The following is a 16,649-nucleotide window of genomic DNA, read 5'->3' as shown; positions in this document are numbered from 1 at the left end:
TAAACTATACACTGAAAATACAAAATACTGGAGCCACTTATGTTACATAAAGTACAGTCATGATGTTAAAGAGCCAAATCATGCTTTATTAAAACTGAACCAGTCATAAAGGAGTTAGATAAAACTAATGATGAGATTAAGTATTTTAAAATCTGGACAATATTTTGTTTTCTTACACAAACCAACATTAAACATGTGAGAATGATGTACTAATGGCAGCCAAGGACGTCATGAATTAGGACATACATGGCCAAAGGCACTAATGGGTGCTTAGATAGATACCATTGTTTATTCACTTACTAAAGGAAGATTATAGGAAAGTTTTTTTATGGCATTGATGGAGCCATAACTAAACCCATCACAAGCCTCACCCTTGTGAATTACTCATCACACTTGAGCAATCCAGTGATGACTCAAAGGACAGCTGCGGTTTTGCAGAAGAATAAAAAAAAACATACGCTACACATCATAATTTATCTATTTATTATACCTGCACCTGCTCGCAACCACCCCCCACCCCGGCCTCCCCTCCTCCCGCACAAAAGCACCTCCGAACATCATCAAGTCCAGCAACTCCAGAGAGAGACAGCAGCACAGTGAGAGTAGAGGAGGGAGGCGGTGTTTTGCAGTCAAACCGCAGCCAGCGCTGCTGCTGCCAGACGATAGCCGGCTATACTCTCATCTGGCACACACACACACACACACACACATACACATGCACACCGCAGCGGCGGCGCTTTGCGTCATGCAGGGGGGCTCATGATAAGAAACCTGTTACACACCGCACATGAGATGGCAGGCAGCCGCGCCGAGTCCTCCTCCGCAGACTAATTAGCGGCCTACTCTCGGATCGGGTGTCTTAATGAGGATATTGCGGCAATGGTGAAGGACAAGGCCGAAAACCGGACGCTTCAGTACCAGCAAACTTTGGTGAGTTTTCGATGAGGTCATAGATGATGTTTTCAGTCATGTGTATGTGTGTCATGTAGGGGTCTAAAGGATGCTCGGTTTGGTCACAGGATGGAGACACAGCTGCTGGTCGCTCGCTGGTGTCCCACAGGAGGAGACTGAGTGCAGCTTTTAATGAATATTCCTATAAAAATATTTCAAAAAGATAATCTTTACTGGCTGTCAGGGTCTTTTGGTCTGATTTCCTTCAGTTGTAACTGCTGCTGCTGTGTGTATGGTGTGTATGTGTGTGTGTGTGTGTGTGTGTGTGTGTGTGTGTAATCACAGCTTCCTCTCCATTCATTCACCTTGATCCACAGGTGTAGCATCACTCTCAGCCTCTGCCTGCACCCACCTTCATAATTAATTCTTATCAATTTAGATTTCACCTAACCACGTCAGATGAATTTGTTCAGCTTGAAGAAATGCATGTAGCGCTATCTCTGATCACTTTATGGATGCCCTAATGGACCATTATGAAGATGTTAATATCCTTGAGATATAAGATTAGAGCCTGACTCTGCATGCTGAGCTCTGATGTATTTCGCTCACGTCCCATGTCTTCCTTATCTCCCCCATTTCTCCTGCAGATCTTGTCCCTCCTCGTGCCCCTCATCTATCTTCCCCTCAGCCCCTTCCTGTTTGCTAGAGCAGCCCCTTCTCCTTATGAACTAAAATTGGAGTGTTTCTGAATATTAATTGCTGCATGCACCAGTTTTCCCCACTCATGTCATAGCAGGGCTGACAGTGATACCCTGGAGCACTTCACACAGGGATATCTATATCTGCAGAGGCAGACAGACAGATTGACAGGCACTCATGCAAACCAGTGGATTAAAGTGTCGTCTCAGCCTGACTTGTGTGGCTGTGACTGCAGTATTCTCTCTTCTTCTGTCTTCTCTTCTTTCTTTGTGTCTGTGCACGTGTGTGTTTGTGTGAGTGCAGGACGTCAGTCAGTCCGTCTTCATGCAGTTGTCGTGGTCCCAAGATGTGCAGAGGTGCTTTTTCTGCTCTTGTTGGTGTGAAGATCGATGCCATGCTGTGTGTCTCAGTGTAAAGATCAATAGTAATGTAAAATGGCAGTCGGAGTCAATGTGGATTGGAACGTGCTGTCTGCTCTCTCCCTCTCCTCTGACCACAACGCTCCGATCAATGGCTTTATCATTCACTCCCTGCATCCTGGTCCATTGCCCAAAAATAGATCCATGTGTGTGTATCTGCACATGCAAGCAATTGTGCATTTTGTGTCCTGATCGTTTCTAAGTACAGAGTGGCAGCACAATTCATCAAATAGCCTCCCTCAGGTGAAACAAAGCATCTGTGTTCTCCTCTTGGAAAACTGAATGACACATAGAGATAGATGACTACGAATTTTTGATCAGATAAATGAACGCTCGCAGAGTTTCCTCCAGGTGTATCCGCAGTCTAAAAATTGGATTCTAATGTTGACAAAGGGATCCTCCGTGTGTTATTGTCTGCCATCAGTAAGATTCAGAGGATTTTCAGAGGCAGGCGTTTGCTTGAATTTTTGGCAGCACTGGAACACTGGTACTGTAGCGGGACAGAGCAGATGACATGGAGCAGATAGAGACAAATAGAGATCTGTCTGATAAGTTCTCCAGGAGGAAGCGGCACAGAAATGTCATCTCCTCATTCACAGCTATTGTACTAAAAATGACATTTTCCCTCAAGTATTTAAACATTTTTTTTTTGCCATAATCTTTTTTTAGAATCAGCAGCTGTTAGACTGCAGTGTTTACCAAGACAATGGTATAAAAATAACCCTTTAATTTATGCCGACTGTTGGTTGTTGAGTTTTACTATCAGTGAACATTGCTGTGATATTCTATTTAGATATAATGTGGGTGTCATAAAGGTATCATGTAAACGAGCTCACAATTGAATAAGTTATATAATTACATTACAAATGGCCATGATCTAATTTCCCGCCGCGTAAAACCAACCGACTATTTGATATGTAAATTATTTCCATTCATACAATGTGTACAGTAGAATTAATGCTGTACTTTTCCACCACTGCACCGCACAGATTTCTTGGAAATTTATTGGAAAGCATTTCACAATCATCACTAACCTCTCTGAAGTTGTTCTCCAAAGGGAATAAACAAGCTATTTATAACAATTAAGGCTTTCATGAATAAAGCAGTGTGTGTTTTCATCTTAATAAGCTCCAAGTCTTTATTTTAGGCAGCATCTGTTATATTCTGGGAACTGTATGGTGATGCGGGAGTGATCTTGTGAACAGTGGCTGACAGTTGGAAAGCGACCAGGGTTGGGGCGCATGGGTCACTAGCTCCTACAACTGCTGCTGTCAGGTGCAGTGGCTGTCTGCCTCCTCACCGTCTCGCGAGATGGATGGATGAAGCAGGTGAAGCGGAGAAGAGGCAGGTCAGAGACTGATGAGAAAAGAGAGACATACAGAGTTGTGGTGCCTTGGTGTCAAAGTGTTGCAGCCCTCCATCTGAAGCCTTTTCAGAAGCTTTTTTCAGAGGTGTGGGAGGTCTGGATGTGTCATAGGGTTTGCGTGCGTGTGTGTGTGTTGTCTTCCAGAAGCGTAGGCAAATTTTGCAAGTGGGTACGCGCTATACCTACGAATATGTGCCCACCTATGTGTCTAAACGAGTGTGTTGTAAGTCTCTGCCGGAGCAGATGTTAGAGACAGCATGCTCATGTCCTTCCAGCAGCAGGAGGCTCAGGATTTGGCTTCTGAAGGGAAGTCATGATCCACCTGAAGAGGAAAATCCGCCATCCCCCCACCACTCACACACACACACACACACACACACCCTCTACACGGCACTGCAGCACCTGTGAAACAGTATACAGTACACATGCTGTCGGTCCTTATGAATGTATGCATGTGTGTGTTTATTTCTGAGCTGCAGTGACTATCACGACACACCACTGAGAAGATCCAATTCTCACTCTTATCATATCTCTTTCTGTATGTCTAGGGTGGATTAATATTTAAAACCACATTACTGCCATGTTTTTACATAAAAATACACACTATATAATGGTGCAGGATAAGAAAAGACTGTGATATTCCCTCACTGAGACAAAATATTGGCAGCCGATTATTCTGCTATTGATTATGGACGTGTCTCCAGGCACAGGAAAGAGAAAACACAAAACATTTGTGTCTGAATCATTTGCTCTTTTACATGCTGAATTTGAGCCTTTCAGTGTGTAGGATGGATAGAATTGTGCATACTGTGCACACACATCGATATTCCCCATTGTCAGTATATGCTATGCAGCATTCGGACACAGATTGTCTCCTGAACAGCAGTGTGCAATCACACTGTCCACAGAAAACTGGACTCACCAGAGTGAGATCTGCTGCCTCGCTCTTTCTCTTTTGTTTTGTTTACTGTAAAGTGTCACACACCAGTTGGGTTGGTAAATATCAGCATGCTGTTGGCAGTTTACTTCCATCACTTTAAAGGATTAGTTGGTTTTGGAATTAAACAGTGTTACAGTCTCATGCAGCTATCATGAGACATTTCCACGTGCTTTATAAAGAAAATTCAGATACTGCAATATAGATTGAATACCATATACAGTATATCCTCCCAGTATCGCAGCATCTTTCTCTCTCTTTGTCTCTTTTGTACACACACACATAAAAGTGCTGCCTCTTCAGGGGGGTCCAGTTCCTCATAGTCAGCATTCTGTCCTCTCTCCCACACAGAAGCTGGCTTGAGTCCATTTCAGGTCCTGTCACTTCCAAACAGTGCTGTTACCTGCACACAACAGAACAGGCCACTGCAGAAACTGCAGAAAGAAAAAAAATCTATCTCAATTCATTTGACTCTTAAAATAGACTCCAGTCCTTGTACTGTAAAGGGTGTGTTGACAAACTAAAGAGTTTCATTTCAAAATGGAATAACCGCCATTTGAGAAACATTATACACTTACATAATCTGATGCGCCAGATGGTTTGTTACACAGAACCATCTGAGAAGTCGTCCTTGGAAGCTGTTTGGAAAAGGAGTCAAAAAATACTTGGCAGGTGATTGGATGAACCATCTGTCTATCACTGTCTTACCTTGCAAGGCAGCTGGATTCACAAGAATACGGGATCCCGCGAGAATCCGCTGAAGCACATAACTTGAAGCCTGACAAGATGGATTCTCGCGTGATCTTGCAAATCCAGCTGCCTCGCACGGTAAACACTAACATACTCTGTAAGAAAACATTGGATGCAGGGCCTCAAAATGTATAACCTTTTAAAATAAATAGCGGTGGAAGTATTCAGAGTAAAAACAGAAGTAGAAATACCGCAATGCAAAAACAGTTCAAGTCCTGCATTCAAAATGTTACTACAGTCCACCCACACAGGTGTTTTCACTCATGTTGCCTCCTAACAGTTAATTAACATCTCTTTCACTCTCTTTTTTGTTGTTGTTTTTTGTGTTGTCGCACCTTTTAGGGAGGGACGTCTTGTTGTTATCTATTTGTTCATTTCATTATTGGTTTAATTTATGAACAAATAATGTGATTATTTGTTCCTTACCTGTGTGGGTGAGGAGGGGCCTTCAAGTAGAAGTACAGTATTATCAGCAAAATACGTGTATCAAAAGTAAAATTATTGCATATGTATGTGTTATTGTCTTATTATTATGTCTAATGCATTAACATGTAAGCAGCACTTTAATGTTGGAGCTATTGCTTTATATTTGGTTCCAATTTGGTCGTTTAATCTATGACAATGTATCTTGCTTTACAAGGTGACCTTTTTCTTGTGTATTAAAAATATTAGCTTATATAGTAACTAGCACTGTAGCTATAGCTGTCAGATGACTATGAAAAGTACAATATTTTCCTCTTAAATGCAGCAGAGTAGAGGTATAACATACTAGCATAAAATGGAAATACTCAGGTTAAGTTAAAGTAGCTCAAATTTCTGTTTAAATCAGTAGGTAATATATAGATATTTTTGACCACTTTGGGGCTGTGGAGCAAGCTGTAAACATTAAGCTGTAATCATTGTAATAATATCCCCTAATTAAAGCTGCAAGCAGCGATGAACGGGCCCTCGTGCCTCCACGCACGTCGGGCCACGACGCAATCGAAGGTCTTCTGTCACGAGCATGTAGATGTCATCAGACCCGGGCTGTTTTCAGACAATGCAAGAAGGAGATAAACATCACTTCCTTTGTCCACTGTTTTGCCCGCTGCTGGGGCTGCTTCGCTGAAATTTCGTATGGGGCGCTATTCAGTCAGTTTGCATCACTGATGGAATATTGTCATGTAGATGTGTTCAGGCCAGGACTCTTATCAAATATGTAAAGTTTGGTGCAGACTGGAGCATGTACAATAAAGTTATAGCAACTTCCTCTGTCATGGTGAAACATCAGATCTCAATGGTGCGAGGATGAGAATTTTCTGCAGGGTGAGACATATCTGTCTTGCTCACACCTGTGTCATCAAAATTAAGCAAGTTTTGGGCCCATTCACTTTAATTTCAATTAGTAAACAAAACTCTTGATGAGTTTGTGTGTAAAACAAATTCATTTTCTAATTTTCATCAAGTTTATTTTTAGAAAAGTAAAGACTTTTAACCCACATGACCTGGTCAAAGTTTGACTGACATGTGTACTGTCAGGTGTGTAGAGACAATAAGTAACTGCAGCTGGACACAGAAAAATACTCATTTAAAATATATTTGAATGGAGAGTGTGAGCGAACCGCAAGGTGCTTGGGCCCTAATAAAGGAAAAACTACAGTACAGAGCTACAAATTTTAGTTTTGATTTTATTTTTCTGCAGCACTTTATCACTAAACTGTCACTCTCACTCAATGAGCTCTATTCAACCTTACAATAGCTTACAATATCTAAACCGTTCGAGTTATTACAAAGTTTTTAACAACTTTTGTTCAGCACAGTGTCATAAGTCATGTATTCAAGTTTGAAGCTGATACCATCAACGCCCTAAGAGGAGATAGCGTTTCTTGGGGGTCCAAAATTGGCGCAAAGTCGTACTTTGATGGGCATATTGCGGACTTCCTGTTGGATTTAGGTCAGGGGTGTCATCATATGATTTGTAGGTCTTGATGAGACGAATAATTGAGTTTTGGTTTGATCTCTCTACGACATTCCTACGGGCCGTGATGGCCATATTAGATACATAGGTGGTGCTATTGAGCACATTTTAGCACTTTGGGGGATAATTTTTACATTTTATCAAATTTTTCACCAGACCTGATGTTCATGGGTTGAAGTGGCGTAATAAGAAAGAAAGAATAAGAAAGAAACAAACACAACAGATACAATAGGGTCTTTGCCCCTTTGGGGCTCAGGCCCTAATTAAAGTTGCAAGCAGCGTTGAACGTGCCCTCGCGCCTTTGTGCACGTCGGGCCGCGGTGCAGTCGAGGGGTTCTGTCACGGGCATGTAGATGTCTCCAGACCCGGGCTGTTTTCAGACAGTGCAAGAAGGAGATAAACATCACTTCCTTTGTCCACTATCTTGCCAGCTGCCGGGGCTGCTTTGCTGCAATTTCGTAGGGGGCGCTATTCAGCCAGTTTGATTGCACTTCTATGTGGCGTACGTTTAAATGTATATTGTTATGACTACTTGCTGGACAAAGACGTGTAACTTTAGTTTTTCACTGTCATCTAACATTGCATGAAGGAGTTAAATATCATCTCCTGAGCCCACTATATGGTGCTAAAACACCCGTTAAGTGAACATCATGTCGCTGTATATCAACTGTAGAGCACACCTTGAAAATTTCATGTGAATCAGATGATGTTTGTCATATAAGGCTGAGTTGCTCACATCTGTGTCATCAAAACTGTGCAAGTTTTGAGCCCGGTCACTTGAATTTCAATCAGTAAATTAAAAAGTCTTGATGAGTTTGTGTGTAAAACAAATAAATTTCCTATATTTCATCGTCTATTTTTAGAAAAGTTAACACTTTTAACCCACATGATCTGGTCAAAGTTTGATTGAAATGTGTACTGTCACTAGGCTCTACAGTGTCTCTACAGTGTGAGTATTTCACTCGCATTTGCCCCTAAAAATAGATATGTGTGAAGTGGAGAAATAATTTACTCGCACACTGTGCGACTACAAATTACAACCATAACACTATATGAAACGCTAAAGGGATTTAAAGTTGAAACAACGGATACAGAAAGTGGTGACGCTCCTAAGGCTAGCGGAGCGTAAGGTGCAGCATGACTGGAAAGAAGCACAACCAGTTAGCGTCCGCTAGCCTCTCAGCTAGCCCTGGCTCTCTGTTTGGATCCAACCGGACCACCAAGCCCTGGTTTGTTATTCAGGTGAAAGTGGGAAGAACCAGTGTGTCTGTCGGCCAGCTGAGTGAAGTGAAACCTGTGGAAGAAACACCGGGACCATCAAGAAGAAACAGTCCGTAGAGGAGCTGCTGTGTTCAGCTGCACACATAGGAAATCCCTTGGCTGACAGGATGTACCACTCTGTTTGGAAAAATATTTTACTCTCCTATTTTTGGTTTATAACAGCGGTTGGCAACCAGCATATTAGGTGCATTACTGCCACCCTCCGCTTTGGACTATGAACCAATGATTAAATCCTACACATTAATCCTGTCTGTCTAATAAACTAAAAAACAAAACTGCTGCTCCACCCTCTTGGCAGGTCCATTAAAGTTTTAATGCTGTGCTCCGGAACTCCAGTCTCCCTGAGTTCTTCCCTCATATAGGCTATAGTCTCTCTTGATCATTAGTATTAGTATTAGTATTAGTTTTAGTATTAGTAATATATGATTGCATGTGTAATAGTCACCTCAGCCAAGTGGGAAAAAATATGTGCATATATCAACATCGGCAATTGGCAAAAAGTAATCATGTTAAATAATCGTGATCTCAATATTGAACAAAAATAATGGTGATTATGATTTTTGCCATAATCGAGCACCTCTAAAAACAACATAAATTTTGATTTACATACACACACACACACACACACACACACAAAGAGTTTAAATATGTATGTGATAAATTGTAAATATGAATGTAATGAATTGTTTTCTTGAAACCGTTACTTGAGCATTTTTCAGTGTGCTCCTAAAGTTATGTGTGCTCCTAATTTTTTTCATTTAGGAGCACATGTACTCCTTGAAAAAAAGTAAGCATTGAACACTGCTGTCAGATGTGTAGAAACACTAAGTAACGTTTACATTGTAAGGTGCGATGTAACACTCCAACTTTCGGGGCTTAAAAAATCTAAACCGTTCAAGTTATTACAAAGTTTTTAATAACTTTTGTTCAGCACAGTGTGATAAGTCATGTATTAAAGTTTGAAGCCGATACCATTAACGCCCTAGGAGGAGATAGCCCCCTTTGGGGCTCAGGCCCTAATAAAGTTGATATGAAGAAACAGTTGCTTTTTTGCACATCCAACAGACGTGGAGTCATGTTTCTGTCCACCTGATAAATGTCAGTCCAGTATTCACTCTCCTTGTAGCTCTTTTGTAGTCTCCACCAACTCTTCAGGTGAGTAGCTAAATGCTCCACTATGTTCACTTGCTCGTTGCTAACTTTGTCTGCTGTTGCTGGGCAGGTGGTGTACAGTGGGTTTGTCAGAGCTTTTCCACTGAAAACAGTTGCCTGTTGTGACTGTAAACAACGCTGATGAGAGTGGGGAGAGTGAACCAAAGCTGTAAAAAACACAACAAGGAGCTGAAAGACGCTTTAAAGCTCCGTAGAGGGGAGGAGAGCTGCAGAGTTGGATGATATCACTACCTTTTACATTACACATTGTCATTTGATCCTTTCTTAACAGAAAAATATTGATTAGTGCAATTTATATGTACTTAGTTACTTTTCACCAATGACAACTCTTTGGTCTCTTTGAATCAAATATTGCCATTGGTGCATGGTTTATGTTAACAAAATTCAACATTTCAGTTTGTCTTTTGGTGTATTTTCCTCCTCTGACTCCAGATAATGTTCATTTTAAACCTGTTGCAAACGTCATCTCTGTGGATGAGTGTCATGGTGTATGCGAACAACCAGCTTTCCCCCCTCAAGTCTATTTCTGACAAGATGTCACTATCTCAGCTTGATCCTTCAGTCTGTCTGACATCACCCGCCAACCCCTCCCCGATCCTTTGTGCTGCTTTCTACTAATATAAGAGGAGTGTGTGGTGGTGTGTTTTCACTTGTCTGGGTGTCACGCGCATGCACGGATCTGCTCGACAACATCAAGGTTTTCCATGTTTACCTCAGAGTGTGTGTGTGAGCTGTGACTCATTGGTAACTATTCTAAAAGCAGCCTTTGCTACCTATATTAATGCAAACATAGACAGCAGGATGAGTCAAGTTTGTCACTTCCTCCTCTAATTCAATTTTCAGTCTTGTCCCTGGAGGCCACAGGGCCCAGATTACCCAGAGTGCTTTAGTCCTCCTGTTATTTCCCTGGTCTCATCAATACACACTCAGCACACATAGAAGTAATCACACTACAATGGTATGTTGTGTCTCAGTAGTGATGGGCTGCCACTCTCACATGCGACAAAAAAAGGGGGAGATTAAAAACGTCATATGAATATGTATTAAAAACAAAAGGTTTAGCAAGGATAAGAGATTTCAGTATTATAATGTCAAATATTTGTCCTTGCTGTCTCCCCACAGTGAATAAATTATCCTGCAGTGCCTTGGGAATAGCTGAATACTAAAGAACTTTTATCTCATCTGTTGTGCAAGGCTTGCACATGGGCTGACTTACAGAGGTTGCAAAAGAGAGGGATGTAGCAGGCACAGCATTCAAGTGGAGGGTCTTATGCAATAGAAAGTTTAGCACTCTTTCAATGTGACTGGAAAGTTTTCATCTGGTGGGTGAAACTGTGCAGCAAGTAGTACTGAAGAGTAAGTTGCAGTAGAGCGGCTGGAGGGGTGAAAATAGTATCACATGACATCATCTGTTATGGTATACTGTATGTAGTTTTGTTTTGCCACATTGATATAAACTGTGATCTAGTTAATTTTCTGCCAACTCAACTGAGAAAGATAAAATAACCAGATATAACCTGAGAAATAAGCAGATGTCTGTTTTTGGCTAATAAGACCCATGTTTGGTTTTATTCTCATTAATTGTGGCCATTCTGACTGTGGGTCATGCTAACTTTGCACTTACTACCTCTTTCACAGAGGCTATCAGGGCAAGCCTCCAAAAACTTTTCAGTTTTTCATAAATAACTTCCAGCACTTGCATGATACGATATGCTACGATACAACTGTATTGTCAGCTTACACTGAAATCCATTTTGCGTCCGTTGGCAGAATGAATTATCTCCAAGTCAGACAAACTAAACACAGCCCACAGGATTAGTTTCTAACTGCATAGGTTTACATGTGTGGGCTTGACAGCTTGCTACAGAAGTTGTGGCTTGTTGAAAGCTTTAGGCGGAGGACGAACAACATGTTAGTCTTTCTGTCAATACTTTCCTACTTTACCTGCCCATTTGTTCCTTCAATTAAGACGCTAATTTATAGTACTAGTGAGTATTTACAGCAGCAGGACAGTGTATATAGTATGTTGGATTGACTCATTGGGTCATTCATGTGTTTTTAATAGTTTTTAGACACCAGTGGAGATCTACAGCACAGAGGAATATGCTATATCAAACTTTGGATGCACAGATGATACTTTTAGTGTGGTCTTTTAATCAAGAACATCATCAGACGTTTCCTTAAGGGAGATTTTAAGACTTGCGAGTGATTAAAAGCTTCTTTAGCCTGTCACAGTCAGTCATGGTGGCTCCTACTTGCTCATTCCTTCTCAGCTCCACTCAGATTTTCTCTCCTTTTATTTTTGTGCCTGTTTTTGGCTTTTCTGGCTCCAGGGTGGGTTTGATTCAAAGATTGGCCCCAAATGATACAAATACATTAGATGAATGGATGTTAAATTATCTCTCAGTTTTTGACACCAATTTGTTTGCAGTAAAACACATCGTTTCACACAGCATGAAATGACTTCACACCAAACTGGAACACAGCTAACTGTTGGCATTACAGTCTATGAAAAACCATTCAATAGCAACCAGTGGGAGGCAGGAGTTGAACTGGTAAAGAGGGTTGCGACGTGGGAGGTAAACTGACTAATGTAGATACAGAAGTTGCTCTTGTGGGAGGTAAACTAGTTACAGATAACAGCTCATTTAACCCACAGGGTCCCACCTGCTGCTCTCCCAGGTGGCCATGCTCCAGATGGCCAGTGATTGCTTTCTCACAGGCCCAAGAAAGAAACACTAACAGGCCCCATTTATACACTTAGTGGGCGTTTGTCTGGTGCTGGTGTTTGGTTTAAGTGTGTCTATATTGTATGTGTGGATGCATGAAAATTTTGTTTGCCAGCACACAAGATTGGGTAAGAAAGTTGAGATTTGATGTTACCGTCACTCAGTTTCCAATGTTGAATGTGCAGACAAATCAGGAAAACCAACAGTGTCTGTCATTGTCCTGAAGTATTTCATTGGTCAAGACTTTTAGAAGTTGACACTAACATTATTCTCTTTTGACGAAGATGAAGCAGACCTTTCGTCTAAACTGTAATGTCATTTTCAGGGTTTTTACAGTCTGTCTGGATTCTTTGTTTTGACCGTCATTTTGTTTTTACAATCGAAAATATATCAGAAATTACATAATGACTTACTGAGTTTTAGAAATTAGGCGGACCGCCACAGTGTGAAGGTCGTGTTCACTTTGCGTCTCGAAGCCACACAGCGCTGGAATACTAATTTTCGCCAATGCATTTTTTCATCTCAGCTTTAAGACCAAACGGGATACACTTCAATAAATAGATCTGAAGAAAGGCAGACAGAGGAACACTTGAAAGCAAAATTGATCAATATTTGACGTAGTTGAATTTGACGTAGTTCAATTATTTTGTATCCTACCTTTTTATGTCAGAATGAAAGCAGAACATTTACGATAGCGCAGAAAGACATTTGGTCAAATATGTCAAGATTTGAGAGCCCATTTTTTCTTGAATAATTTAGTTTTTCACTCTGACACTCACTCAATTCTTTATTTTCTCCAACATTTAGCACGCCACACACATGCACACACCGTCTCCTCTGCATCTACCAATTTCACTTAATTGACAGAACTTTTCAACCTGTTTACATCTCTCCTCCACCAGTATATGTTTGTCCACACAGCAGATGTTAGTGTTTTGTCAGCTTGGCACCTATCTGCAGTTCCCTCTGGGATTTTATTGTGTGGCTTATAAATGAGGCAGCACTGCCATGTGAATGTGATGTATAGCTGTATCTTGCTTAAAGGCTTCCCCAGCAGGTTGGAGGTTAAAGTGGAGCGAGATGAGCATCCTGACAGCATGGTCCTCTGTGCTCGTCAGTCAGACTGAACCTATACGGCTGCTCTGCTTTCCCTCTGCACCTCCCTGTTCATGCGAGCAGAAAAAGCGAGTCTGGAGGAATCGTGATGCCCATCTCAATGAGAAGGGGTGGGGGTTTAGTGGGATAAAAAGGGAGGTGGTGCACAGAGCAGTGGAGGAGAGATATAGAAAGTTGAGGAATATGCAGAAACCTAAGGGACCGTTATTTCTAAAAAAAAAAAAAAAAAAAAAAAAAAAAAAAAAAAAAGGAGAACAGGGACAGACTTGAGTCTGGTGTCGTCATGATGCTCATCTTAATGCACCTGTAGTATGCTAGAGACCAGTGTTTGAGGTGGGAGGTACAAAAAAAAAAAAAATTTGACCTCATGCTATACTATCAGTACTGCTGCTAGTTACATTTCTACAGTATGACATCTTTCTCACTACGGCAGAGTAATTTTCAGTTGAAAAATTGACACAATGCATACTTAACTGTTCATTCTGCCATTATGTCAGGTCTTCACAGTTAAGCACAGACTTGCTGCAGAGTATCCAGTTGTAATGTAATCTTGTGATTTCTCAGCACAAACCAGAGAGTGTTACATTACCACCATCAAATGACAGCCTCTGCACAAAAAACCTCAGCAAGAAACGTATAGCTAGGGACCTTCAGATTAGCTATTCAGACAAGACCCAGTTTGTAAGCGAGAGCTTTGAAAAAGCCTTTATTAAAAGTCATGGCCACATATGGCTGCCAGTGGACTGTCATCTCTTCGATTTGGTGTTAGGAGCAGTCGCAGATGAGTCATTTTCCCGCTGGACAGCAGAGAAAGTCCTCTTAGTCAGGATCACTTCTCCGCTTGAGACCAGAGTCCTCTGGCTTGAGGAGACTTTCCTCGCTGCAGCTGCAGCTCTTCCTGCAAGAGATTTGTTTACATTAGTGCTTATATTATCAAATTTGATAAAGTTATCCGAAATGCCAAACAATCTATAGTTCCAGCCCCCCCCCCATGTGAGGATTTGCCACTTCTTTATACAATTGTAAACCACAGGTATTGTTATACATCATGCTACTTGTGATGAGCAGTCTGCTGTTTAACATTTTGTAGACTTATTAGCTGCAAAGAGTCATTAAGAAGAAAGAAATTAGTTGCAGCCCTGTTTAGCATTTTTATGGATTTACTCACGTTGCCGGTGGCACGGTTGTTCACAGGAGTTTGTGCTGCTTGGATAGCACACTGCCGTAGCACAGTGGATGAACACCTGTAAAAAGATTGTTGTATATTGCATACTGTTCAAGAAAACTACAGTTAGGTTTGTCATTTAATGATAATGTTCATGAGTTTTGAGAAACTGTACCGTGTCCTTCTGAGGAGTAAAGGTGTTTTGATCCACAAACGTGAACATCTTAATGATGAAACGTTTGTGGTGCATTGGGTAATGAAGGCCAGAGGAGCCGTCCACAGGCACCACGGTGGTCAGGTAGCGGTCATCATTGTAGGGACACCTGTAACCAGCGACAAAACATCCATAACCACAACAAACTAATAGCAGAAAGTTATATATAGTGCTTTTCAGTTCTCCAGTCATCTTTGTGTTTTATATACCCGTCAACCAGAAGGTCCCACTGTGGCAGGCTTTGAGAATTTGGGGTGGTCGTGGCCCAGCAGCGTTCCAGGTTCAGGACGATGTTTGGATCCGACCTCTCCAGGATATGCACCTCAATATACACCGGTTCTCTCAGCATTTTAGTGATTGGATAGTCCTCTTGAGTGTAGAAGGAGTGATATGCTGCCTCCTCTGGAATAGAAATAAGTCATTTATCATACACTTGAAATACTGCAGTAAGCTGGTGTTGTAAGGCTCTAGTGACACTCACCCTCCACACATCCCTTTGAGTGACACTGTCCGTTGCCCAGTCTGAGCTCCACTCTGAGGGGTCCTGCAGCAGCGACCGGCACAGGTGGAGGAACAGCGTTCACCTCCATGACAAGAGCCTCTACAGCTGTACTAGAGTATCTACACTGGAACAGCAGCCTGTGTGCAGAGATCAGAGGACTTGCATATCAGAAAAACCTCAGTAGGTCACAAAACTAATAAGGCAGATTGATTTCATATGAACTCACTCAAAATGGCTGTCTCTGGTGATTGATCCTCTGGGGCCAACTCCCACTTCATATGAGGAAGATATGTGGTTCTCATATACCACGTAACTCTCTTCCTCCTGCAGGAGAAGAACCAGTGTTTCAATACGTTAGCTGATGAAGAAGTTACAAATTTTGACAGTTTGGGTCACTAATTGAGTAAAGCAGCCAAAAATTCTGCAATGTGATGCCACCAGGACAGCCCAGTTTTATCATGTTAGAATTGAAAGGTAAGTGCTCTGGTAGCCAAATGGTTACTGCACATGCCACATAACTGCAGCGTCTCTGGTTCGATCCCAGCCATTGACCTTCGCATGTCACATCCATCTCTTCACCTTGTTTCCTGTCTGATACTTCACTATCCTCTAATTAAAAAAAAAAAAAACCTTCAAGTTGGACAATTGGTCACCTTTAGCTGTAGAAAATTGACATTTCTCCTCTGACATATTGTATTGACAAGTTAGTCCATCAGTTGCAGCCTTAAACCATTATATTAAGGTTTTCACACATCTGTTAAACCCAGACTTCTCCACCCACCTTGATTGTGGTACCACAAGTAGTCACAGGGAACTGAAAGATGACAAAGGCAGAAGTGCTGCCAGCAGGGCTGCAGGAGTCATCATTCGTTTCTAGCAGGCTGACTGAATCCACATCTATGTGGGGCAGAGTGGCATCTCGAGCTACGACCAGCACAAACTGGCCATCCCTGGTACACTGCACAGTCACTGTGATGAGAAAATAGATGAGTTTCTCTGCTGCAGTAGATATTTCTCACTCCCCATAAAACTTAAGAGGCACTAGAAACTACATTAGAGAGCACAGTTACCTTTTTTCCCATAGTAACACTGACGCCCATTAAAGCAGCAGTTTATGTTTTCACACTGTTCAGCAGTGATATCTTGAGTTCCACACTGGATCTTCTCACCCTCCTCCACCTGACACTCATCAAAGTGAGCTGCAGGTGTTGGAACGTTCAAGTGTTGCTGAGGTGGCTGAGAAGGAAGAGGAGGTTGGTGTTTCTGCAGAGGCGCTGCCCAGCTATGCTGTGCAGTAACATCACAAACCAAAACAACAACACCAAATAGACACTTGAAAAGCTCCATTATGGTGTCAGTGACTACACAACACTGCAACAACAGCACCTATGACTCAGATGCAGGCTTTATACATGATTGATTATATGCAGTTTCCTAAGAACTCCGCCTC

General features: G+C 41.7%; 2 protein-coding genes across 2 annotated transcripts in view; one reads left to right on the top strand and one right to left on the bottom strand.

Annotated features, from left to right (window-relative positions):
* The first annotated feature begins 620 nt into the window (after positions 1-620).
* clcn2a (chloride channel, voltage-sensitive 2a) overlaps positions 621-16,649 on the top strand; it is a 39,962-nt gene continuing 23,933 nt past the window's right edge. The window contains exon 1 of the mRNA XM_044368347.1: positions 621-930. Coding sequence (XP_044224282.1) covers positions 880-930 — 51 coding nt within the window. The 5' untranslated portion in view covers positions 621-879. The remainder of the gene's footprint in view (positions 931-16,649) is intronic.
* Positions 13,997-16,612, bottom strand: LOC122993899 (zona pellucida sperm-binding protein 4-like). The gene is made up of 8 exons (XM_044368346.1): positions 16,270-16,612; positions 15,981-16,168; positions 15,426-15,523; positions 15,179-15,336; positions 14,907-15,099; positions 14,659-14,806; positions 14,487-14,562; positions 13,997-14,216 (listed from the first exon to the last, which is right to left on the bottom strand). The coding sequence occupies exons 1-8, from the start codon at positions 16,544-16,546 to the stop codon at positions 14,065-14,067; spliced, it is 1,290 nt and encodes a 429-aa protein (XP_044224281.1). The 5' UTR covers positions 16,547-16,612; the 3' UTR covers positions 13,997-14,064.

The sequence above is a fragment of the Thunnus albacares genome, chromosome 12 (assembly GCF_914725855.1).
Source record: "Thunnus albacares chromosome 12, fThuAlb1.1, whole genome shotgun sequence".
NCBI lineage: Eukaryota > Metazoa > Chordata > Actinopteri > Scombriformes > Scombridae > Thunnus > Thunnus albacares.
This window is presented reverse-complemented; position numbering and strand designations above follow the sequence as displayed.

Bases quoted from the DNA above. Each gene is read 5' to 3' on its own strand.
- LOC122993899 (XM_044368346.1), bottom strand. From the start codon at position 16,546: ATGGAGCTTTTCAAGTGTCTATTTGGTGTTGTTGTTTTGGTTTGTGAT. The intron at 16,169-16,269 runs GTAACTGTGCTC...TTCTCATCACAG, and splicing joins GTGTTACTATGGGAAAAAAG to TGACTGTGCAGTGTACCAGG. The intron at 14,217-14,486 runs GTGAGTAAATCC...AATCTCTTGCAG, and splicing joins ACAACCGTGCCACCGGCAAC to GAAGAGCTGCAGCTGCAGCG.